This window comes from Plasmodium fragile (assembly GCF_000956335.1).
Source record: "Plasmodium fragile strain nilgiri unplaced genomic scaffold supercont1.3, whole genome shotgun sequence".
NCBI lineage: Eukaryota > Apicomplexa > Aconoidasida > Haemosporida > Plasmodiidae > Plasmodium > Plasmodium fragile.
Genome location: NW_012192583.1, coordinates 566,789 through 592,628, shown reverse-complemented (window position 1 = coordinate 592,628; position 25,840 = coordinate 566,789). Strand labels below are relative to the sequence as shown.

The window sequence follows — 25,840 nt, the reverse complement described above, 5'->3', positions numbered from 1 at the left end:
GCCTTTTCCTTCTCCTTTATTTTCCATAAGAACAATTCACTCAAAGGGTGATTTTTTTTTTTTTTTTTTTTTTTTTTTTGCGCCGCGTCTCGTGCAGCCTGTGTTTGTAGAGTTGTTTCAGTGGGAGCTTTTCGCGGTGTGACATTCGTGACATGATTTGTGACACACAATTAGTGCGTATGCAACTCACGCAGAGCATCGCTTTCCTCCCACTAGTTGTCCCGCGCCTGCTAGGCCAAGTTTGTTTTTTTTTTTTTTACGAATAACAAATTCGTTCGTGTAATTGACATGTCCGCGAGACAGGGGCCGAATTTTTTAAAGTGCTCCTGAAGAGTAGGCAGACAAAAGGGAAGCCACTGAGAAGGCGATCGGAGGGGAATCTCATGTGTGCAGCTGTAAAGTGGTAGGAGGTTGATGATGTCAAGAAGACGCATGCATGTGTTAAAAAAGAAATAAAAAAGGAGAAAAAAAAAAAAAAAAAATTACGCGTGCGGGGAAAGTTACAACGTGTACGTAGAGTAAATAACCCAGCTCTCACACTTACACGTACCGTACACATATTATATATTCACTCTGTATGTAGTTACTCTGTATGTAGTGAGGCTGCATATAGGGCACGCTGTATGTAGTCACATAACTTGCTCGTCCTTACTTGTGCACGCTTCGCCGCGCACCCGGTAGCATCGCAAGGCAATTAAATGGGGTAAAGGCAGAAAATGGTTAATGGCCTCACAGGAGCACTTTCTCTTGTTCTGTTACTCCAAAACCTTGTAGAGCCCATAAAACACAAAAATACGAATTGCTATGTACACATGCATAATAATGTCAATAGGAACAACTTTATCAACACAGAAACGAGGGAAGCATATCAGAGTGGAATAAAGGGTACTAAGAATATTCTTCATGAGGGTTACAGGAACAGGTATGTACCACTGTTCGTGTCCAAGGGAACCGAACTGTTAAGTTCGTTTTTTAAGAATACCAGACGGGGAAGTAGAGATAACTCGACGCATATTTCGAAGAACGGGAAGAACAGTGCCCTCTCTTCGTTTAATGAGAATACGTCTGCGCGTGGCACTAGAAGCAGGTCTTCAAATGGGAGAAAATGGAAATCAAGTAAAGGTACCTCGCAGGAAAGCGCGATTGAAGAAGTAACAGATGAACTGCTTAGCAGCCTCAGTAGCCACACGGATGAAGGTTTTATGAGTGTCACTTCGAATGATCATCACAATAGGAAGTACAGTCCAGGAGGAAGTCACTACCCAAGGAATATGACCAATGAGAGTAGGAACAACGACGGCAACCCTTATATGACTACAGCTAATTACAGCCCAGGGGAAATGTCCGATGTAATATCAAATTGGGATGTTGCCAAAATGAGTGTTAGAAGGAAAAACAATGTAGAACACAATTTTACTTTTATGTTGGACCTGATTAAGGGGTCCTCTTCCTCCATACACTACAAGAGTGACGATGTGATGATTCGGCAGGATCGTTCTGGAGATGTACTAATGGATGGTAGACGGCTACACAAAGGGAAGGTAAAACAGAGGAAGAAATATTTGAATAGACTGTACTACAGCTTTAGGGGCCACAATGCTTTTCTCTCGCGAAAGGACGGCACTTGTGGGGGTGACGAACCCAGGGATGTGTGCCTCGATCCGGTACGTGCCTGTCCAATACAGAAAAAGGAACCACACGTATGGCAGCGAGGAGCGCACGGTAGCAAGTCACAGAGCTGGCATAACAATGGGATTGATACTGCTGCTTCTCCTGCAAGCCATTCAAGTGACTCCACAGCCTTCCTAACATACGAAGAAAAACAAAGGGGAAAAGAAAAGGCCCATCAGGAATACACAAGGTATATAGAAGAGAGAAGGTATCCATATTTTAATTTTGTAAAAAGTAAAAATGGTAAGATAATAAAAAAATTACTAATTGCAAATAACGGCATGGCAGCAATGAAGTGCATACTTTCAATAAAGGAATGGCTTTTTAAGTCCTTCTCTGAGGAAAACTTAATTAAGATCATAGTGCTAGCCACAGAAGAAGATATAACAAGCAATGCAAAATATATTTCGTTGGCGAACAAAGTTGTAAAGGTACCTCCTGGGAAGAATTCCAACAACTATGCCAATGTGCCGCTAATTGTAGATATAGCAAAAAAGGAACAAGTCGATGCCGTCTGGCCAGGATGGGGACACTGCTCAGAGAATCCTGTACTCTCCACCATGCTGGAAAGGGAAAACATTATTTTTATAGGACCAACTGGAGATGTAATGGAAGCCCTAGGGGATAAAATATCCGCCAATATCCTCGCGCAGAGTGTAAATGTACCAGTGGTAAAGTGGAGTGGAGATAGCATCCGAGTTGATAATTTTGAAAAAAAAATTAGTGAAGACATATACAATAAGTCTACCATACATTCATTAGATGAGTGCATAAAGGAGTGCCAACGGATCGGGTACCCTGTTATGATAAAAGCATCTCAAGGAGGGGGAGGGAAAGGTATTCGAAAAGTGGAAAACGAAGTGGAAATAAAAAAAGCCTACACACAAGTACAGATGGAATTACCCAACTCGCCAATCTTTTTAATGAAGGTCTGTAACAATGTTAGACATATAGAAATACAGGTTGTTGGGGATATGTATGGTAATGTATGCTCTCTAAGTGGAAGAGACTGCACGACCCAAAGGAGATTTCAAAAAATTTTTGAAGAAGGGCCCCCGTCAGTTGTACCTCCAAACATTTTCCGCGAAATGGAAAAGGCATCCATACGTCTAACAAAAATGATAAAATATAGAGGTGCCGGAACCATTGAGTATTTATATGACCAGGAGAAGCAGACTTATTTTTTTCTCGAATTAAATCCTCGGTTGCAGGTGGAACACCCCGTGTCGGAGGGCATCACCAACACCAATCTTATTTCGATACAGCTGCAGGTGGCCATGGGAATTCCCCTCCAAAATATAGAGGACATTAGGAGGTTGTACCGCATAGGGGAAGAGAGCGGGGGGGAGAGTTTTCGTGCGCCGATGGAGGCCGTGCACAGGTTCGGTGCGGTGTGCGATTACACCCCTCCAAGGGGTAGCAGCGTGAGAAGCGAGAGAAGTGAGAGCGGCGGTGGTGTTAGCTGTGCTGTTAGCGATAGTGATAGCTATTTCTGTGGGGATGAGGACACCTTCGCGAAGACGAGCAATGGGACTCTAGGCGACCGCGAAAAGGGAAGAGACCAAAGTAATGACTTCTCATCCCCCCGCGCGGAAGACATGAACCCATTCGACTTCTACAACAACAGACCGCACATAAGCAACCACGTGATTGCCGCCAGAATCACCGCAGAAAACAGCAATGACAGTTTTAAGCCCACTTCGGGAAAGGTACAAAGAATCCATTTCCAAAACTCGAAAGACGTGTGGGGATATTTTTCCATCAATGATGGATCTGTGCATGAATTCTCCGATTCACAAATTGGGCACATTTTTGCAAAGGGAGAAACAAGGGAAGAAGCCAGAAAAAATTTAATCCTTGCATTAAGGAAATTAAACATAGAAGGGGAAATAAAAACAGTCACAAAATACTTGGCAAAAATTTTGGAATGCAAACCATTTATTGAGAATAATATAACAACTAATTGGTTAGACAGAATTATTGAAAAAAAAAAATATATTTATTACAGCGCAGTACATATAATAATTCTGTGTGCTACGATTTTTAAACTACTCATTCATTTTACCAAGGAAAAAGAACAAGTGGAAGATGCGCTCAGTAGAGAGGACATAGGATTTAAGCCACAGGAAGATTCCTTGGCTAATTTGAAAAGGGAGGTAAAAAATGCGTACACATTTGACATAGTATTTGAAAATGTGCGGTATAATTTTAAGGGCTATAATACAGGGGAGAATCTTTATACTTTAAAAATTAACGGACAGGAAATAGAAGTGCTAGCTGATTACGATAAAAAAAATAATAAAATATTTGCGACCTTTTCCAACCATACATATTCGTATACATGTTTGGAAGACAGCTTAGGTATCCACATGCATTTGGAAAAGGACAGTATTTTTATACCCAAGATGAGTAACCCATTTCATTTGGTTTCTAATACGAATGGGAAAATTGTAAAATATTTGATTAAGGATGGAGAAGAGATCGAGAAGAATGAAGACTACATTGAAGTCGAGGCGATGAAAATGATTATGACTTTTAAGTCTACAGAGAAAGGTATACTCAGGCACAGAATGTCCGAGGGTACCATGGTTAAAATGGGGGACCTCCTCGGCGTCATTGAGGAAACCTCTCCTGATAGTAACACGAAGCGGGCAGAGAAAAACGAAATTAAAACCTTCACTGGACATTTGGACTTATCCAATAAGTACGCATACGAGTTGGAGGAAGCGAGTACATTGCCGCACCCCCTTAGGGGGGAGGATGTTCCATTCAATTTTACCACCATGGATGAGTCTGCAGAAGGTGGTTGGCCTATTACCGATCAAAAGGAGGGCAAAAGTCATTTGCATAAGGGAGTTGCAAATGATCATGAGGAGGAGACACTGAAGGGTGTACCAAACCATGCGGGAAGTGGAATGCATCGTCTGAGTAAAAATACCAATGAGACACACGTTGTGGATGGCCCCAAGTCGGAGGATTCCTCCTTCTTCTCCTCCTTCGAACAGGACGATGTGTCATCCAGGGAAGGGATGACAAAGAACCGGCTATTCCTAAAGCAGAAGAAAAACATATTCCGCTTATTTGCAAGCAAAAAGACCAGTGATAAAAAAGAACACACTGCATCGAGTTACGTAAACGAGAAAATTAATTCCTTCAAGGCGTACCTCACTAGTTTGAGTTCGTCCAACGAAAGTTCGGCGGCACCCACGAGTACCAGCACGAGCGTCAAGGTGGAGGCAGATGTGGAGGCAGCCGCGGAGTCGAACAAGTCGTACGCCAATTCTGAATCTAGGGAGTGCGCGAATGTGTCGTCCAGCTCGCACACTATGAATGATGAGTCGGGAAGTGCCAACCAGGGAGGTGGAAGCCGGGGAGACATCTCCACTGTTCTTAACTCAACCTGCGAAAACTCTTCAACGAGTGAGAAGAGGGATCGTAATGATAATGTGTCGAGCGCAGTTGTGTCCACGAGGAATGGCTCCAATGAGAAGGCATCCAACACAGGCACCCTAAGTTGGGACACGGAGAATAAGGGGGCATCAAAAAGTGCTTCAAAAGGCACTTCCAAATGCACCTCAATCAGTTTCACACACGTGGGGGGGGACACCCCAGGGGTGGCTTCTCCAAGTGGTCACCCGAGCACAGGTGGAGACGCCACAAAAAAACAATTCCTGTTGGACATGCCCAATATGAAGAGAGTAGAATATTTGCTAAAAGGATATGAACAGGATTACCAAAAATGCTTCAACGAATTAGTGAAAGAGAAAAACAACATCAACTCTAACTTTATTTACATCCTAGACAAATTTACAGAATACAATTCTTTATTTGCGAAAACAGAAAACATCACACAGGTAGAAGCTTACGATATTTTGCATACTACGTTTAGGAACGAGAAGAAAAAAAAATATGAAATTGCACATGCGTATACGTATAACTACTTAAGCATAAAATTTGTGGAGCTAGTTTTAAAATATTTATTAGACAGTGGGTTCACCTCTCTGAGTGAGGTGCCAGATGACCTATTGTATAAGCTAAAAATGATAACATCCTTTAGAGGGAAATCATTTGGAAACATCATTTTGCTGGCCATGGCGATAGTACACATCGCGGAACATATGAGCTTGGTTCAGTTCGTAAAAGATGCATTAAACGATAGGACTCCCAATTGTGGTCACAAAATTAAACAACTGGAGGAGCATATAAAAATGAAGCACAGCATCGTTACACATTCGAGACTGGGACAACTGCGAAGTGGTGCATCTACATCCCCTTCTACTTCCAGCAGCTACAGCAACCATTGCGAACGTGTAGTGAATACATTTTTGGGAACCCCTTCCAACATGCACATGTTCCTTCCATCCCTCTTTACCCCACAAAATAAAAATACTCTCCTACAAATATATGCTCAGAATTTATATAAACACTTTGATGTAGAAACAGAACTAGTGGGGGATGACTGTCTGAAATTTTTTATAAAAGATTCGGAAGAGGAACATTTACTCATTCTAAATGAGAAAAGTAGGGTATATGTGGATGAGTTAATTGCCAAAGGGGGGATTAATCCCTCTGGTGGACGCATAAACAGCATTCATATTATTAATAAAAATGAAAGTTTCCCTAATGATTATGAAGGGAGTATAGGACATATAAAGAATAGGTGCAAGCATTTGTACATTTATCATTATTTTGGGGACAGGTACGGGGATGTTTACGAGTGGGTTGGAGAGGAAGACACTGGGGAGGAGGTCCATTCTGGGAGCAGGACAAATATGCTGCCTTACCAAAGATATATTTTCTCCTTTGAAAAGAGCTGCAAAAATTATGACCTGCAAAGTGTAGATGAGAAAATATTTAAAGGGACCAAGGTATTCCTGGGGATGTACAAAAAGAATAACAAAATAGAATCTCTGTTCGCAGAGAGGGTGGTCCATGTGTGTGATTTTTCAAAGGGCGGAGTGTCTCTACTGAGGGAAAATCCCCCAAAAGGGGAGAACACCATGGGAGAGCAAGAATTACCCCCTGCGATGGAACATAAGTGGCTACAGGACGCACTCACGGAAGAGTTGAAAGAAGCGGTGAAGGATATAGCACTAGCTAGACTGAATCCAAAAGTGAGGGACACAAAGGTCAGCAGCTACATAACTTACCATGTAGTACTAGATCAAGAGAAAGGGAAGGAAGAAGACGAATTAAATACAATTGAAGCAGCGCTCAAGAACTTCCTCAATAAGCATAACGAGTTGCTTCTAGAAAATTACGTGAACGATGTATACGTCTGTGTGTACAGAAAAGGAGGCAATTTCCCCAAGGGGAGTCTCAAATTAGTACCCACAAAGGTACTCAGACTGCACGTCCTGTTCGACGCAAAAAATAATGTAATTGAAGAGGTGGACAGTGTACCCCCCTTTGATGTGGACGCGTTGTACTTAAAAAGAAAGAGGGCTAGAGATATAGATACGTTATATGCCTACGATTTTGTCAAGGCTATAAATATTTCCCTAAACAGGGTGAACAAGAGCGGCCCCGAGGATTTGTTCACATATGTGAACAGCGTCAGGGAGTTTAGGTTGGACTTGGAAGCACTGCAGGGGAACAGTGCGAAGCAGTCCAAGCCCCATATGGATGAAAACGCCACGTCCCATATGGATCAAAACGGCACGTCCCATTCCGCTGGGCTGTTTCTACGGCACGAGGGCCGCAGCGAGGACGAAGTGAAGATAAGAAAGGCGCTGTACCTGTCGGACAAACTAAACGTGGGGCAAAACAATCTGAGCGTCATCGGCCTCTTGATGAACGTGAAGACAATCGAATACAAAGAAGGAAGAGACGTCATTTTTATCTTAAATGACATAACGACGCATGGTGGCTCATTCAGTGTAGTGGAAGACCAGCTATTCTATGCCATATCTAGCTACGCCAGGGAGAAAAAAATTCCTCGCATTTATATATCCTGCAATTCAGGTGCGAGAATTGGGCTGTATAATTTTTTGATGGACAAAATTCAGGTCAGTTGGAAAGACGAAAAAAAAAAGGAACTCGGGTATGACTACATTTACATAACAGAAGATGTGAAAAATAGGATAGCCAAGGAGGACATGATATTCTTGAAGGAACTTATTCACAATGGGGAGAAGAGATACGTAATAGAAGGTATAGTAGGGAATTTAAATAATCATATTGGAGTAGAAAATTTAAGGGGGAGTGGTCTTATTGCTGGTGAAACATCCAAAGCGTATGATGAAATTTTTACCCTATCCTATGTCACTGGACGGAGTGTTGGCATCGGTGCTTACCTTGTTAGACTCGGAAAAAGAACAATTCAGAAAAAAGGTTCTTCTCTTTTACTAACAGGGTTTAACGCGCTAAATAAAATATTAGGGGAAAAGGTCTACGTCAGCAATGAACAATTGGGAGGGGTCAAAATTATGATGAGGAATGGAATATCTCAACTGGAAGCTCAAAATGATCAGGATGGTGTCGACAAAATTTTCAAGTGGCTATCCTATGTACCCAAAACAAGTAACCACTACTACGACGTTATTGAAAAGGCGCGCGAGAGGAGAAATGAATTTAGCCATTGTGAGGAGGGTAATATGGAGGAGGTAAACAGCGCTGTAAAGGAAGCTTCTCAATCGGACAAGAAACCCACATTTGTTAGGGAACCTTCAAAAATGTACTTCCACACAATTAACGATATAGACATGGATTATGTACAAAACGCAGATGTGGTAGATCTGATAAGAGGCTCAGAAACGAAGCAGGGTTTTTTAGACAAAAATAGCTACTTTGAATATATGAATGAATGGGGAAAAGGGATCCTAACGGGGAGAGGGAAATTGGGTTCTATCCCCGTTGGAATAATAGCTGTTAACAGAAATTTAGTAACGCAGGATATTCCGTGTGACCCAGCATTGAAGACTAAAGCAGTGAGGTCAACACACGCACCATGTGTTTTTTTCCCAGACAATTCATACAAAACAGCTCAATCAATTGAAGACTTTAATAAAGAAAATTTACCCCTATTTGTTTTTGCCAACTGGAGGGGTTTTTCAGGTGGCACCATGGATATGTTTAACAGCATTTTAAAATTCGGGTCCATGATTGTTAATCAGTTGGTTAATTACAAGCACCCCGTTTTTGTGTACATCCCAATTTGGGGCGAACTCAGAGGTGGGTCATGGGTTGTTGTGGACGAAACGCTAAATAGCCAAATCATCGAGATGTATGCGGATACGAACAGTAAAGGGGGAATTTTGGAGCCACCTGGGATTGTCGAGGTGAAGTTTAGGTTACCTGAAATTAGGAAGCTGATGCATGGGATTGATTCGTCCATAATTGCTCTGGACAAACGGCTAGCCGAAGCGCAGGTAGGGTGGATAATCGTGTTGGATATAGTGGCGTAGTGGAAGCATCGCCCCCCCCGCGTGTTCCCACCTGCACTCATCATCAATCCCTTATTACCACCCCATGTAGGAGGATGACGTAGCTAGAATAAAACAAGAAATAGAGGACAAAGAAAAAGAGCTGTTGCCATTTTATTTGCAAGTGTGTCACAGATACGCAGATCTTCATGACGTATCCCAATGCATGAAGTCAAAGGGAGTGATTAGGAAAATCGTTCCTTGGGAGAAAGCCCGTTCCTTCTTTTACTACCGCCTCGTGCGGCGCTTGCTAATGAGCACGCTGAGGTAGGTTTCTCTACGGGAAAAATAAAACACCCACACGCGTGTGTGTAAAGTGTGAATGTGTCCATCTATATTTATGCGTATATACATGCATGCTGCCTCGATAAGTAGCCGCCCAACATCATAATCGACTGCCCGATTTCCACCCCTTTAGCAAAAAATACGGAACTGCGTTGACCCAAAGTGAAGAATTTAAGAAGCTCACCAATGACATGTCCTCCTCGGACGAAGACGACTACGAAGTGTGCAGGAGAATTTTAAATGAAAGTACTCTGAGGGATATAGAGCGATTAAGGAAGGATCTGAAGCAGCGGAAAACGCTGGACGAGTTTTACACGGCCTTTCAAAGTTTGCCTCCTGAACAAAGAAGGGAACTCTTTAGTAAGCTAAGTTCGTACAAGTAGGGGGGCACACATGGGCATCCAGCGACAGGATTTTCAATCAACACTCTGCCACTATATTTTCTTTTATTTGCCTTTTTTTTTTTTTTTATCTTCACCCCCTTTGTCATTTTCCCTTTTTTATTAACAACTGTTATGTTGTGTTTTTTTTTTTTGGCTATATATTGCCAGTCTTTTTACTTATTCCTCCCCATTTTTTAAAAAATTCTGCAGGCCTTTTTCCTCCCTCCGAATGTCACGTATACTTAGGCAAACGCACATGATGGATGTGTGTTTGTGTTAATCTTATTGCGCCCATTTTATTTGTGCACATTTTTACGTTCATTCGTGCCTGTATATGTTTTGTCTCTAACCATTTCGAATGAGTTAGGGTTACGGGGGGGGAGGAAAGCGGCAAAGTGATGGACGGCGAAGAGACACGTAGTTCCAAGTGCACTGCGGATGTGCACCTACGTGTATACATGAACATGCGCGCTTCGCAGTTCAGCCTCCTAGGGAGCACTTTGCAAAAAGTACATTTCAACATTTGTTAAACATATATGTAATTAAAAAGTAGCGATTAACAATAATTTAACTTTTCTCTATTTGTTCTATTTATTGCTGTTTTTTTTTTTTTTTTTACCGTTTTGTATTACTACACATTTTGGCGGTGGAAAAGAAAAAACAAATTCAGCAAAGGGGTGAGCTGCTTGATTGCACAGGAGGTGTAGACCTGCGCGTTAAAGGTGATTGCCCTTTAGGGTGACAGCGGGGATTGTACGTTAATGTGATGTGGCAGATGAACGGTAAACAATTATAGCAGACTCAATGGAAGGTAAATTCATCAATTATGGTGCCGACGTTGTTTGTTCTTGGGTTTGACGTTCGTACAGATTTTCCCCTTTTTCGGGAGGAATAACTTAAGGATGACAAATTGTTCTTGCCAGCAACTTGAACGAAGTTCCATGTGAGAAAAGATTCGCATTTGCTCGTTGTGCAGGATTACACTGTTCTAATTTTCGCTATCCTGGTTTTATGTGTTCCATTTTTATTTTTTTTGGTGCGCAGCAGTGACGTAGTTCGATCGACCATAGTGTGTTCTCTTCATATACCATTTGGCTCGCGCCGTGGGGGGAAAAACGGGGCAAATCACAAATGTAGGGGCAAGCCTAAAAAAAAAAAAAAAAGGGAGAACTAATTACATTTGTGGGAGCACATACATACACTTTGCTTCTCCTTTTTTTGAAACAAATGGGGATTGCTTTTAAAGAGGAGGCGCGCTGATAATCTCTGCCTCATATTGTCCATACCGAATGAGCGCCGTTTTTTTCCTCAATTGTGGAGTTGTAGGTATGTAAGCATGTCATCTCCGCTTAAGCATTAGCAGGACAAAGGGGAGAGTATAAACCCACCGACCATTTAATGTTTTCCTTTTTTTATATTTTTTTTTAATGAATGCAAGGTTATCTTTTGCGTGTACATGTTTGCCGCACACGCGATAAGTCCCATTGACATATTTTTAACAAGGGGAAATACACTTTCCCCAAAAAAGGATATAAAAAAAAATATATTTTTTTGTGGTGGAATAACGCCTGTGTGGGTATGCAAAATTTAGGACAAGTGAGGAGTCCAACCCTTGGGAAAAGTTAAGCCGTATTGCCAAGTGCTGCAAATGTACCTGCACAGATTTATATACGTGTGAATATATACGTGTCTGCTGCTCAAAGATGCAGGGGGGGTGGAATAACCTGCTATAATAAGCTGATTAGTTGATCACATGCCTGCCCCTTCATTTTAGCGACCAACGGAAGAACAAAAATGGCTTCCCCGGAAGAGTACTACGAACCAGAGATTAAAAAGGAAAACAAAATCGAATACGTTGATAACCTATATTTGTCCAAGAACATTTTGAATAACAGAGAAAATGCATTGAATTATTTTTACACGTCTCCATTTTATACAAGTAGAAGTCATCTGTCGTTAAATGAAAAAATACGAGTTGGGAGAATGATCAGTGATGACGAAGAGGGATACTTATTTGACATCACCTACGACAATTTAAATGTTTTAAAAAATAATGAGCCGCATGATTTGGTCAGCATACACATTTATTACAATACAAATTCCATTTTTCACATTTCCCTAACACATAAATATAAAGTAAAAAATATTATATGCAAAAAGGTTATACAGATGTTTTGTATTTTGAATGGCAAAATATACAGTTCAAGATCTTTTGGAGAATTACTAAACAATAAAATTTCCAGCATTGTGCGTAATGTGGAAAAATTTTATGACTGTGTTAATACGATGGTAAATTTTAACATTACGTCTAACTACAATTTCGAGACCAGGATGGATAAGGAGATGGACAATCAGTATAAGAATTACCGCCTGGAGGATGTATACATTTCCACCAAAAAGAATAAAACAGGATAGGAGGCGCTTTGCCATGTCAAGCAACACGTGGCTGCTGTTTTTCACGGATTGGATGGGGCTCCCCAATTAAGATCCGATGTGTGCACATGCGCAGTAATATGCGCATCATGCGGTGTGTATTTTTTTTTTTTTTTTTTTTTTTTTTTGTGTGTGTGTTCCCCTGGGGGAGCCCACATGAATAAGGAGGACAAAAATTGCACACGAAAAAATAACGGTCATATGTAGTACCGCAAAATGTCGTCCCTAAAGCCGAAAGTGTCTCCTGTTCTTACGTGGGCATTTTCCAAACTCTTCCGAAGGCTATGAACTTTCTTGCACATGCGTAAAAAATCCTCCTGTTTGTTGAAGCACTGCCTGATGGAGTTTTCGCCATTTGGGTTACCTTCCTCCCATTGGCCAGGTTGGCCTGCGTCCCCGGTTGGGCCCCTTTCTTCTCCTTTGTTGCTAGCCGCCCACTCGTCGTCAGCCGTAAGGTAGTAACACGCTTCCTGCTTATCTACGTGCGTGTTGTGGAGAATATTCCCCACCGATCCGCTCAAGCAAGTCAGCAGGAAAGTGCGGATGTTGTGTATCTGTGTATTGGCGGGAAAAAATAAATTAATGAGTAAAACAAAACAGCAAAAAGGATAAAAGTGAGTTAAAATGCGCGTTAAGAGAAACACTCCTCATGTGCAATAATCATTCGTACGATATTTTTTAACTTACAATATTGTTAATATATATTTTGATGAGGAAATTATCTGTGCTCGTTTTTTCTATGGGACATTCAAGACATTCTATCTGCGAAGAAAAAAAAAAAAAAAAAACACAACATGAGGCATATCACAAAAAGACAGCGTCAACCAGCCGCGTTACCAAAAAAGGGAGGCCTGGTAATGCAGAGTGTTAAGAGGTAAATTGAAATTTTGTACATCTCTCCCCTTTTTTTTTTCATGCACACAATTATGTAGGAGAAACTCTTCCCTTATCCCCCGTCAGTGTACTTCTCACCTGTGAACTCTCCACGACGGCGTAAAAACTCTGCCGAAAATTATCCGAATGAGCATTAACAAACTTGTGGAGGCATTCCTGGTAGTTCATTTTTTGGGTACAGGCGCCACAGGACAAAAGTTACTTTTTTTTTTTTGTTTTTTTTTTTTGCTCAATTTAAATGAACAAATTAAAAGATAAAAAAAAAGGCTCCGCAAAAAGTCCACAGTATCCTCCAAAAAGTTAAGCAGAACGCTGCAGTGGTGGCGCCAAGGGCGGAAAAAAAAATAAAAAATAAAATATATAAAATAATTCCCACTTGTTAGCTGCGAGGACAGTTTACATTACGTTGTGCGTTCTTCCCCCACTCGCAGAAGAAAAAAACCAAGTGCACACAAAAAGAAACAGCGACAATAGCAGCATCAATAATAGCAACAACGGCAACAGCGGAAATGCATTTGTGAAGACGAGCAACAATGGAGCTGCTAGAGAGGAGGACAACATAATTAACAAAATAAAGGAGCTGAATTTAGTTTTGCTCGAAAATAAGGATATAATAGATAGCCTTCAACAGGAGAACGAGTCCTTTTCGTCCCAGGTGTGGAACATTCGCCGGGGCAGGCATATGCATAAGTGTGCCTATATACGCTCAATGGTGCACGCACCTCCATGGACTCACGCTTCCCTCCTGACCCCTCAGATCGCCAACTTTGTGAAAAAGTGCAAAGAACTACAGTGCATATGCAGCGAGAAGGAAAAGGACATTGCAAAATTAAAGCAAAATGAAAAATGTCTTGTGCAGGAAATAAGCAAACGGAAAAAGGAAAAAGGCGAACTGGAGGATAAAATAAACACGCTGGAACAGGAAGGGACAAGTAAAAGTGCGCACATCTCTCACGTGGAATGCGAAAAAGACAATTTAATGAAAGAGATACATGAAAAAGACAAACAAATAAATGTTCTGTATGGAAATATAAAACACCTGGAGGGACAAATCAAACTTCTGCAGAATGAAAATGCAAAAAATAAACAGGACGTAAACAATAATTTAAAAAAACAAGATGAAATAAATGAATATATAAACTCCAAGGAGAGCAAAATTACGGCACTGGAAGAAAAGACACAAAAATTGAACAAAGTCATAAGGGAAAAAATAGAAGAAAACGAAAACTGTAAAAAAAAAATACAACAACAGAGTGCCAAAATTGCTTACCTGAATGATAAAATGAAAATGTTAGAAGAAGAACAAAAAAATAATAAAGAAAAAATTAAAAAATATATTGATAACATTAAAAGTTTAAAAAAAAATAAGATTAAGATGGATCAGCGAAGTATGGAAAGTCAAATGGAGGAACAACGGAAGGAGCTTGAGGAGGTTATATTTAACTCCCAAATGTATAAACTGAGCAAAAAAATGGGTACGCGTAAAAAAAGTGTCAACTCTTCAAACGTAGGCAAAAGTGCAAAAAGTGTAAAAAGCGCAAGAAGCGCAATAAGCGCAAATGAGGGGGGAACCACTAACTCGTTCCTTCCCCCCAATAAGCGTAGTGATAAAAACTCTCTTAGCAGCGACAGCAGTGCAAGCAGTAGCTGCGGAGGAAGCAGCGACGGAGAAATAGTCAGCTTTTCCAAGAGATACAATTTAAATAAAAACATGAGCAAGGCGGGGGAAGGGACACACAACAGGGGAAAAAAATAAAATGAAAATGGACGACACACAACAAAGGGAGAAAATAAAAGGGGGGGTGGCGGGGAATTGATCACAGTTAGGAGAAAAGTTGTACTCCCTTTTTGTTGCTTTTTCTCAAACCCCATCGAATGGCCCACGGAACATAAGCTTAGGTAACAGGGGAAGCTGTGGGCAAGCCTGCTCCTCAAATTTGCTTCTATTTTGTGTGCAGCTATTCCGTTTGTTTTAAAATAGCCCACCAGCAGGGGAGTAGGCACATAAGTACGTAGTTCTACATGTCCACAGAACAAACTCACTTATGTAGTCTCTTTTACACGATGAAGCGGGCATTTTTCATTCCCTCTGCCGTACGCACCTCCCTCGTGGCATACTCACTTTTCCCCTTACCTCTTAATACGCGCGGGTAAAACTATATGAGATGTTTAGACAGTTCGAAATTTGATACAGCTGAAAAAGGACAGGGCGGGAAATTGTTCGATGAAATGGAATGCACAGTTACATCTACCACTACATATACACACACAATTGCATAGTATGCACGTGGTGCTTTTTCCACTCCAATTTTTTTTTTTTTTTTTTTTTATGAAGCTTTACATCAAAAAGGTCCGCAAGGAAATCATCGAGGTTTGGCTTTATGGTGTTGTTAATATACAGATACTGCAATAAAAAAAAAAACAGGGGGGGAGGGAAATAGAAATATTTTTTTTTTCCTCAACAGGGCACTTATAAGTACACACCATGTTTAGAAAGGAGATGAACACATGGTTTTATCAACATCTGTACGGCTCTTAGCCTGCTGGTTGAGGGCGCATTCCTTACAATGTGCTCATTTCTGTTAAACACCTTCTTGAGGAAACTGAGCACAGAATCGAGAGTTTCGTTTCCGTTAATAAGTATTTTGTTTTTTTTCAAAACGGCCGTTCCGCTGATGCTTTTGAAGGCGATCTTGACTGCTCGGGGAGGAGGGCACATGTAGTATGGATAGGAGGTGGACACATGTATTATGCACAGTAGAGGTCACCGAAGGCGTACATACGAAGGCGCGTGCGAACGAAAGCGAGTCGGATAGAAACACATGCACACGTCTGAGAGGACCCACAAAAAGTTGGACTCCTCTTTGAGAATCCCCCAACGAAGAAAAGATAAGTACACGTGCCGCATATAGGAAGTAAGTCTGATGCTATATTATACTGCCTATACACTTTTGCGTATTTTTTCGCTCGGGGGAGACCTATGTCCATCCGTAGTCTCGAACAAAATGTGCGCTCCCAAATGTACTACCTTTTCTATTCCTCCTTGAGAACAAGCTCTCGCGCATATCCGGCTTCTTCTCAAAGTTGGGAAAATAACGTATCACCGAGTCTGACATTATTTTTGCGTCAAACTTGTTAGTGGGTGAGAAAACTGCATGGGTAAGGTTGTTTCGGAATATTGCGCTGTTTTTTTTGGGCCACTCCCATGTAGTTATTTTATTTTTATGTTTTTTTTTTTTTTTTCCTTTGCCTATCCCATGCGAATATATTTTTCTATTTCTTTTTTATTTTGTTGGGTGAATATCGTCCAGCGAATGTACGCACTTGTGCAAGCACTACATGTGCCTGGCGGATGTGACGTAGCTGAGTTTTTTTTTTTTTTTTTTTTTCGGGCAGACTGCCTATCAAGCGTGTTGAGGAAAAAATTGGCTAAATTGCCTGAACGATGATAAACCTGTGTGGCCGTTGAAACACTTGCGAAGGGATGCCTTCAACAGTTTTTTTTTTTTTTTTTTTTTTTTTTTTTCCTGTCATAGTTTTATGCCGCGCGTAAGTTGGCCCATTAAGTTCTACACAACACGTGGTGAGGTGAGAAAAGCAGCACATCAGTCATGCTTTCTTCTGTCCCCCCGCTTGCACACACACCCAAAAGATGGAAAACAAAATATCGTTTTTTCGCGAGTATGATAACGTCAAAGAGAAAGTAGAACTGATTAGACGGTGCCTCGACCAGGATGACGATAACGAAGTGATAAAAAATTTCACCCCCATTTTGGAAAATTTCAATTATTTAAACAATTGCCTGAATAGCTATAGGGAAGCCAAAACCGTGTTGGACCCACACCTGACTCTACTGGTGGAGCCATTTCTAAATTTTTTAAAAAAAAGCCTCACCCTGTTGACAAGGATTCTATCTCATTATAAGAAGCAGTTGGAGGGAGCACATGGTGATAGTGAACACATAAAAGGGGTAGTTTTGGCGGAAAGGGGATTTTCAAATCATGTGGGAGATAGCCAACAGGGGGAAAATGAAACGAGTTGCAGTAGCAACTGTGAGGACAAGACACACATTGAGTCAAACGGAGAAGCAGAAAACTGTCTAGGAAGTCACGCTGAAAAGGAAGAGAAGGGAAAGAGTAACAAAATTTTACAAAACACAAAGGAGGAGGAAACCCTTCTGAAAATGTACACAGTGATAGAGGAGGTATACAAATATTACAACACACTAATATCAGTGAGGGGAGAAAAAAAAATTAAAACTTTATTTCCATGTGATTCATTCTGCTTAAGTGAAATAGTTAACTTGTTGCTGAATGTGAAGGAAGAGGAATTCGTTTTTAATCACTTGACAAATTTGAAGTACAACAAAATGGATGATGGGAACAACGCATGGGTCATTTTGTACATCCTACTTATATGGCTTTCATTCTGCATGTACATCCCCTTTAATCTAGTGTCTGTTAGTAAAAATATTCTAGTCAACATTGAAGAAATATTTTACTACTACGTAGGGAAGAATGAAAAAGCGAAAGAAGCATGTTCTATTTTGTATGCACAATTTTTAAGGAGGGATGATGTACATCATGAGAAAATTTACTTCACTAACTTTATCCTTTTTTCCAAAGAACTTATGTTAAAATTGGTGGAAATAAATTCGTGCGTGGCTAAGAAGAAAGCACAGCTTAATGATGATGTGTTTGTAGTGACCAGTGCAAATATTGCTTCCGGGAAGTGTTATGTTAAATTCAGTAATATAGTTTTATGCGGAGTTTTACTAACTCATAAAAGGTTGTTGAAAAGGGGTGAGAAAAGGGTGTTAAGAAATTATGCCAATTTTTATAATTTTTTTTTTATTCAAAATCATCTCCATTTGGACTTTACACAAATGTCCAAGTCGCTGAAGATTCTTTGCCTCGGTTATTACGCCTCGTTATTTTTGGAGAAATCTTCGGGCACGTCCCTTCCTAGTGGGCAGGCAGCTAAAAGTAGTGAGGCAGCTAAACATAGTGAGGCTGCTCCTAATGGCACATTTTCCCAGAGGGGGCCGCCCCCTTCTCCCCGTGGGAAGACACCACAGCGTGACGTCAGCCCCAGCGAGCCTGTTCACTCCGACCTGTTCGAAAAATTCCCTCTACATTTAAACATCAACGAGGTGTTTACCATGTACCAGAAGGAAACGAAGGAGGGATGGATTCCACAGCCAAAAAGAGAAGAACAAGTCCTTCCCACAAATGCACAAAAAAAATATACCTCTGAAAAAGACATCCTACAAATATTAAACCTCCTGTTTTATTATTTTAACGACAGTAGTACCTACATTCGGTGGTGCCTCTCCAAAAGCTTCGGAAATATATTATCCCATCTGAGCATGCAAAATGTTCGTGTGATAATAACAAAATTTAACAAGCTAGCCAAATACAACGATTACAATATTTGGTGTACCATTAATTACACCTTATTTCATTACCTCTTTGGCAAGACAAGTGTGTGTACAGAAATTATTAACTTCCTTCTTCGGAAAATTGTAGGAAGTTTGTATACGAACAAGGATAAAATTTTTGCGAGCACATTTGTTCTGTTGTATAGTCTCTTCAAGTACAATAAGTTTATTCAAATACGTTATGAGCAGAATGAGAAGGGGATTCAATTTTTTTTTTTCCACCTGATATTCTCCAAGTTGATAGTTCTGTCTTTATTCGAGGATAATATAAATTTGAGGAAGTCCGCCATGTCGCTGCTGCAAATTTTTATTGGCAAGTTTAATTTTCTTTACCAATTTGGTGAGTACTCACTGGGTGGTACCTCGGCGGGGGATTCCCCCAACAACAGGGAGATATTCTTCAACGATATGGTTACATTTGTGAGCTTGTTTTTTAGCTGCGATGCGGTAAGTGCGTACTATGAGGGGCTGCAGAAGGGGCAGCTGGGCGGTGTAGAGGAGGAGGATAATGATGTAAAGGAAGGCGGCTTCCCAGAGGACCAAACCCCACATATGGGTACCAGAAAACTGCTGGAGGAATCCAAACAGGACATTTTCAACATGAACATTGATATTCTGTCGACCTGCAATTTCAGCGAACTCATTAATTTGAAAAAGTCCATCATCATAAAAACAAAGAATGTGTGCAAATTCGTTTTGTACAAATATCCAGTCATTTTCCACTTATATTCCTTTAAGCTTTTTCACGAAAATGTAAACATGAGATTGCTTTCAGCCGAATCGCTAGCTAATCTCTCCTCCGACAATGGAGAGTACTTCATACAAGTAGTTCTTCCCTTCTTGGTGAAAAAAAGCTACGAAGAAAATGTGTGGACAAAGCATGGATCCATCACATGCATTTCCAAAATATTGTTAAAATTAAAACAACATATTGATGAAAATTTACAAAATGAAATTAAAAAAATTATAATTTTTAATGAAAAAAAAAGAATATATAAATTTAAAAAGGGAGAAATTCTAAGGCATTCAATATGTCTACTCATACAAAGCATATGTCAATGTGATTACTTCTTGGTAAAGGAGAAGACACACTCATTCTTTCTCGACATTTTACAAAATAATTTATTCCACTACAATGAAATTATACAATATGAAGCATCCAAAATATTTTTTTACTTGCCCATATGTCTGTTACCAAGAAACAAAGCCATTCATTACATATACAATAATATTATCTTAAAAATTGTAAAGGAGAAGGATAATTTCCTCCATTTGAAGGGTTACTTCATTCTCCTTTTGTTCGTTAGCGAAGAGCTCATTCCGGACGTTTCTTCCGACCTGATTAAATTGTTCTACTATATCTTAAAGAAGTGTTCCTCTCATTACAGGATAAAGAACGCTCTCCTGAAGAAGGATTATCAGATGGACTCCTCACCTGATCTCAATATAGAAAAACCGGATGTAACAAACAACAACCCTATTCAGAATGATCCTTTTTTTTTTAAAAAAATAAACTTTGAACTATACCCTATTGATTTTAACATGAAGATATTTTGCCTCCTCGCTTTGTTTAACGTGGTGGACAAATTGAGGAGAAAATACATATCCCAATTTTTGTTCCTTTACGAAGAATGTACTACCAGCTTTAGGGGCCTCATCAGGTCCAAAAAAGGGGGTAATAGACAAAAGAGTTCTCGCGTTAATAGTTGTGAAAGTAGTATCGGATGCAACTCTTGTTCCAACATAAACGTTGCCAATGAAGAGTCAGATGGAGAATGTACAAATGGGTACTCTGGTGAGGAAGGCGATGGTGGAGCCACGACTGCTGGGAAGAAGTGGCCTTCCTTCGGGGACAACTCAACCATGGGAAGTGACGGAGAAGTATATTCAACAATGTTGAAATGTGCATGTGACAAAACGGTAGAAATAGGGGATATAGAAGCGAAAAAGAAGAAAAGGGAAAAACGAAGGAATACCTCCTTTTATATGAAGCCAAAAGTCAAACTTGTTAAGAAGAACATCACCTGGGAGGAAGTTATACAGGAAGGGAAAAAACAAAACAAGGATATTTTGCCGTTATCATTAGATATTAATAAAATAGCAAAAGTACTGATTTTATACTTGCAGGAATATGTGTACGAGAGTGACATAGGCGATTCGCACGTCTTCGTTAGGGAGATATGTCTCGGTCTAACCGCCTTTCTGTTAACGTCATACCCGCTGTACTTTTTCCAGCGTGGTAACATCGTGCAGGGAAAGAGTAGAGCGAAAGAGACAGCAACTAAGGGAAGAGCTAAGGTGGGCGTAGAACCGCAACAAACGAGTGTGAACAATGAGCTAACCCCAAATGTAAGGACAAACGGGGAGAAGAATCACACCAAGGAAGAACCCACCCAGAATTACTTCTACGAGCAGTTCGACTCTGATGATAGTGGAGAGGACGAAAGCAGTAATGCGGAAGAATGTGCACACGAAAAGCATGAAAGGGAGGTCAACTCTCACACAGCAGTTGGAGAGGACCAAGTTGTCCTTATGTATGTCCTTTTTGAGATTAAGAAAAAATATATAAACATACTAACCCAGTTGATGCTAAAATTATTGTGTGAAAAAAATATCAGGACAAATAAAATGTGCTTATTCCTTTTGAATTACCTGTACAATTATGCTACTTTTAATGCCTGTGGGGAGATGGAGACGTTCGAATTCTCCAACGTCTTCAACAAATACTGCCATGATTTCCCATACGAACTTTATCTTAAAAAGAAAATGGATGATAATGTAAGAAAAAGTAAGCGTAACATTTATGAATACTTGAGGACATCCTGCACGAATATTTACAACGTCTTTAATAATGTTACGGTCCATTTGTGTGATTATTACGAGCCTATATATTTGAAGGGCCACGGGGGAGGCTCCAGTGTAAATTATGTTAATCGTTCGAATGAAAAGAGGCTAAAAAGTTATCCCGTGGGAACCATGAACAATCCCTGCACTTGCAAATACGAGGAGGAAATCACCACGCTGTTCCTGAACCGCCCTTACAAATATGGGCTCATCAAAACTGTTTTTAACAAAATTAATAATTTCATTTATTTGTACAACTATGCTTTGAAGTACACGAGTTTTTCCGTTTTCCACAAGAACAAGTTTGCTTCTACGAGGAAGGGCCTCATGCGCGGACAGGCCTGCTCGGCAGACCCCAGCGCATTGAACACGGTTGGAAGCGCCACCCCCACTAGCAGTAGCGCCGCTGCAACTGCTAACTCCCCCCGGGGAGACCTCCAATTCGAGAACATCCTCATCAACAACGACTTTGTGGACGACATAAACCTAAGCGAATGTGAAGAAAAGGTATGGGTCGAGGAGCAAAATTTAATAAAAGACGTTCATTTCTTGCTAGACAAAACGAAAAAAAATATCAGCGTAATTAAATGCTTGGAGTACAGCGAAACGCACCTCTACAGTCACATTTTTTATTTGCTCTTCTTAAATAAATATAATTATTACCTGATCAGCGGGTTTTTTAACACCCTGTGTTACTACACCTCTCACACCGAGTATAGCAATTATGCCTACACTAATGTGATGAAGACGGGAAAGGAGAAGTCTATTGAGTTTTTATTTTTCGATTTCCTCGTCCGATACAAAGATGTGTGCACCTTTGGCTACATCCGGGACGACGTCCTGTTTCTCTACATTAGGTACTACAGGAAGTTTTATATGGGCTGCGGCTACGCGGAGGTCAGTGAGATCATGCGTGCGTTCAACGAGGGGAGAGTTGCGCGCAGAAGGCACAACGCGGGTGGTGACAAGTGTAGCGGTAAGAAGCACGATGTGGATGTGGATACAGATGAGCGTAAAGACGGTGACGCGCGGGAACCCCCATTTCCCCTCCACCTTCACAACATCAACTTGGGAGAAATACTTGCACTCGAAAAAAGGGAAGACCAGGTTGCCTTTTTAAAAAATATATTTTATAATTATAACATATTCTTCGACAGAAATGTAATTATTTTGACTGATGAAGAATGCGGTGGTGAGGGGAGCACGAAATGCGAGTTGACAGAGGGAAAGACAAAAAAAAAAAAAAAAAAAAGGAGACAGGCAAATAAACAAATAAAAAAAAAATATCAACACAAAATTGAATTATTAGAATATGTCAACATTTGCTTAATTAAAATTTTATACTACTTGAATAATTTCAACTTAATACAACTGGAGACATTTTTAAAAAGTGTTAATTCTTTTGTGAAGTTTTCCCTAATGAATAATTTTACGGCCTTTTGTTTTTTAAACTTTTTCCTGTCCACATTCGAAAAATATGGAACCTTTGCGCTCGTTCGAACGATTTCGGAGTTGACAATAAATATTTTCATGTGTGCAACTCTGAACTTGAATGTTAAGCGGCTGGCCTTCTTCCTGGTCCTGCATATGCTCCTACACAGGTTAGTCAAGGGGCGGGGCAGTACGCTACGGGAGCGCATGCGCTGTTTGCGCAACGCACACATACATGTTTCTCACCTGCAAATGTTTGTCACTTCACAAATGTCCGTTCCGCCCATGGCAGATACCCCAAGATCCGGGAATTCACCAACGAGTACCTCTACGCGAACGTTAATTTTATTTCCCCAGACGAGGTGAGCAATTACCTATTTGGCAGCTACGAAGATTTAGAAGAAATAATTTCCATTTTGATCAGCACGCAATTTTCTGAGGCGCCTAAGGATGGAAAACTTGCAACCCCAATAAAGGAAGCGGTCAGGAGAATTTCCCTTCTCGTTCAGATTCCCATACTTATATGACATTCTCATCATTTTCTTCATTCTCTAGCTCATCTTCACTTTTGTTATAATCAAAGTTGTAGTCGTCCTCTAGTCCCTGCTCTTCCTCCAATGTGTCTGTGCGGGGTGGGAAAAAAAAAAAAAAAAATGTTAACCCGTCTCGTGTCTGCGCGGGAGTATACACAGGATATGCACATGTACATATTTCGCACAACGCAGCTTCGCTTCGCCGACGAGTGTCATCCTGTTCGCTCTCCCCCAAGAGCCATGTTTCTCCCTTACTCGATGCGTTGTCTTCTTTATCTTTCGCTTCTGTTTCTTTCTCCTCCGTTTCCTTCTCCTCTGTTTCCTTCTCCTCCGTTTCTTTTTCCTCCGTTTCCTTTTCTTCCCTTTCCTTCTCCTCGTTTTCCTTCCCCTTCTTTGTCTTCACCCGATTGGGCAAGTTGAGGAGCATTTTGTCCTCCTTGTAAATATTCCTGTACGTGTTAAAGTATAACTCATATGGATAATAATGGATGTTGTCCTTATGAATGAGTTTATCTTTATATGAATTTAATTCATCCTTATCATAAATTTTATTTTTTTCGTAGTTATAAATTTCTATGCTCTTCATGTGGTACTTGAGAATATTATTTGTAACCACAAAATCTTCATTGTAATTGTTCATATCAAATTTTGTCAGCGCCTTTTGCACGTCAAAGTCGATTACTACAGGGGAGGGGGAGCGATGTAGTCCATATATATTGGGTGGGAAGAAAAAAAAAAAAAAAACAAAAAAAAAAAAAACATATGACCAGCACATGTTTGTGTAGACGCGGAAAATTACAGCTTTAACAAAGAATGCAATAAAACAAAAAAAAAATTCCCACATGTGATGTTCTTTTCATCCGATGCGCACGTGTACAAATGTACACAAACGTCGCAGCCAAACTAACACTTTTTCTCGTCGGCCTTCTGCCTCTCCTTTTCCTTTTCATTCATTTTCACGTCCAAAAGGAAACACCACGAGACAGCTCTTTTCTCTGCAATGTCAATTCGAAATGTTTGCTCCTTTTTCAGTATTCATAATGAAGAAATTTTGTTGCAGAGTTTAGTCAAAATGTGGTTAAGTTTTTTTTTTTTTTTTCTAGTCACAACTATTTGAAAAAGGCTAGCATATGGGGAAGGGGGGTGGCCACTGTTTTTTTGGGCTGCCTAAAAAAAGGGTTGCGCTCTTATCATATTTTATGCGTTTCATATGTACATATTTGCATTATATACATATAAGAAAAATATGTAAAATTGTCATTCGTATTTTTTCTTATTTACGAATGCAAACACCTAACACGATTTTTCTACATTTTTGCGCAAAAACCATCTGTTTTTATTTTGTTCCAATTTTGGCAAGCCATTTTTTTTTTTTTTTTTGGCTTGCTCTTTTCTGTAGCCGTTGATTTTTTGGCCATTCGAATAAACGTTTTTTTTTTATTTTTTCAAATAAACTTCGTTTCCTTCCAATAATTTAAAATGGATACGTATGAATTATATATAAAATAAAAGTAAGCAATCATTTTATTATATACTTAAAAGTCCCCAATATAAGTTTACCCAATTGGGAACAGTTTATATATTTATACGCGTTGATTTGCTTTCTTGGGCATATTTTCTTTCATCTTCTTTATTTTCCTGACTGCTGTCATTCATACTTTCTACAGGCACTGCAAACTTTTCATGAAAATTTGTATCCATTTTTTTTTCATGAAATTTTTCGTCAAACATTTTTGACTTATTGTGCCATTCCCAGGCTGCATATATTTGTATGCGTCCTTCGATTTTTCTCCCCAGTCAGTTCGTCCCTTTATTTTGCTGAGGAGTTTTGTTCCCCCACCCTGTTTATATATGGCTCTTCTTCGCTTCTCCTTTTTTTAAGCCTTTAACAAAGTATGATGCCATATAATGAAAATAATTAACCATAACTGAACTGCGCTGGTGTTGGAGAGACATCTTTTTTCATCAAAATGCATCCACTTTTCATTTTCATTTTACAAAATGTGTAAATGTTAAAGGGGGTGGTAGAAGATCATTTTTTCCTTGTGTGTATTTACCACCCTTTACGTACGTAGTGGTAGAGAAGAGGACCCGGACATTCAGCCAAAACCCCGTGTAGGCGTGCAGACAGGACAACTATTATTTTCCCCCCCCCTCGGGTGACAAATTAGTTAGTGCCATAAATTTACCTACCCATGTCCGTGTGAAAGGACGCAAGTTAGCAGTCAGCAGCACCTCCCCCTTGTGATCGTTCCCCTACAAAATGGTCGGCGTGAAGAAGAGAACAGTAAGAAAATTCAACGTGGAAATTGACCTGAACAATGACATAGAAGACAAGGTGCGGTCATACATAATATCGGATAGAAACAAAATGAAGAAAAGACACAAAGAAAGAAGAAAAAAAAAAATAAGAAGACGAATTAAAATGGAATGTAAAATATCATCCTTTGTTTTTCCCAATTCAAAGAAGGAGAAAAAACTGAGGCTAAGTTACATTAATAA

At 40.1% G+C, this 25,840-nt stretch overlaps 7 protein-coding genes across 7 annotated transcripts; 4 read left to right on the top strand and 3 right to left on the bottom strand.

Annotated features, from left to right (window-relative positions):
• Positions 1-716: 716 nt before the first annotated feature.
• AK88_00453 (uncharacterized protein) lies at positions 717-9,763 on the top strand (the record flags this gene model as incomplete). Its single annotated transcript, XM_012478104.1, has 3 exons — positions 717-9,041; positions 9,148-9,362; positions 9,514-9,763. The coding sequence occupies 3 exons, from the start codon at positions 717-719 to the stop codon at positions 9,761-9,763; spliced, it is 8,790 nt and encodes a 2,929-aa protein (XP_012333527.1).
• Positions 9,764-11,557: 1,794 nt separating this feature from the next.
• AK88_00452 (uncharacterized protein) lies at positions 11,558-12,178 on the top strand (the record flags this gene model as incomplete). The annotated part of the gene is made up of 1 exon (XM_012478103.1): positions 11,558-12,178. One exon carries the CDS (start codon positions 11,558-11,560, stop codon positions 12,176-12,178), a length of 621 nt encoding a protein of 206 aa, XP_012333526.1.
• Positions 12,179-12,393: 215 nt separating this feature from the next.
• AK88_00451 (uncharacterized protein) lies at positions 12,394-13,258 on the bottom strand (the record flags this gene model as incomplete). Its single annotated transcript, XM_012478102.1, has 3 exons — positions 12,394-12,750; positions 12,884-12,958; positions 13,169-13,258. The coding sequence occupies 3 exons, from the start codon at positions 13,256-13,258 to the stop codon at positions 12,394-12,396; spliced, it is 522 nt and encodes a 173-aa protein (XP_012333525.1).
• Positions 13,259-13,328: 70 nt separating this feature from the next.
• AK88_00450 (uncharacterized protein) lies at positions 13,329-14,846 on the top strand (the record flags this gene model as incomplete). Its single annotated transcript, XM_012478101.1, has 3 exons — positions 13,329-13,389; positions 13,522-13,745; positions 13,848-14,846. The coding sequence occupies 3 exons, from the start codon at positions 13,329-13,331 to the stop codon at positions 14,844-14,846; spliced, it is 1,284 nt and encodes a 427-aa protein (XP_012333524.1).
• Positions 14,847-15,227: 381 nt separating this feature from the next.
• AK88_00449 (uncharacterized protein) lies at positions 15,228-16,206 on the bottom strand (the record flags this gene model as incomplete). Its single annotated transcript, XM_012478100.1, has 4 exons — positions 15,228-15,284; positions 15,432-15,494; positions 15,657-15,787; positions 16,119-16,206. The coding sequence occupies 4 exons, from the start codon at positions 16,204-16,206 to the stop codon at positions 15,228-15,230; spliced, it is 339 nt and encodes a 112-aa protein (XP_012333523.1).
• A 536-nt stretch (positions 16,207-16,742) lies between these two features.
• Positions 16,743-23,244, top strand: AK88_00448 (uncharacterized protein; the record flags this gene model as incomplete). Its single annotated transcript, XM_012478099.1, has 3 exons — positions 16,743-22,975; positions 23,098-23,167; positions 23,191-23,244. 3 exons carry the CDS (start codon positions 16,743-16,745, stop codon positions 23,242-23,244), a joined length of 6,357 nt encoding a protein of 2,118 aa, XP_012333522.1.
• An 80-nt stretch (positions 23,245-23,324) lies between these two features.
• AK88_00447 (uncharacterized protein) lies at positions 23,325-24,292 on the bottom strand (the record flags this gene model as incomplete). Its single annotated transcript, XM_012478098.1, has 3 exons — positions 23,325-23,428; positions 23,594-24,019; positions 24,247-24,292. 3 exons carry the CDS (start codon positions 24,290-24,292, stop codon positions 23,325-23,327), a joined length of 576 nt encoding a protein of 191 aa, XP_012333521.1.
• Positions 24,293-25,840: the final 1,548 nt, after the last annotated feature.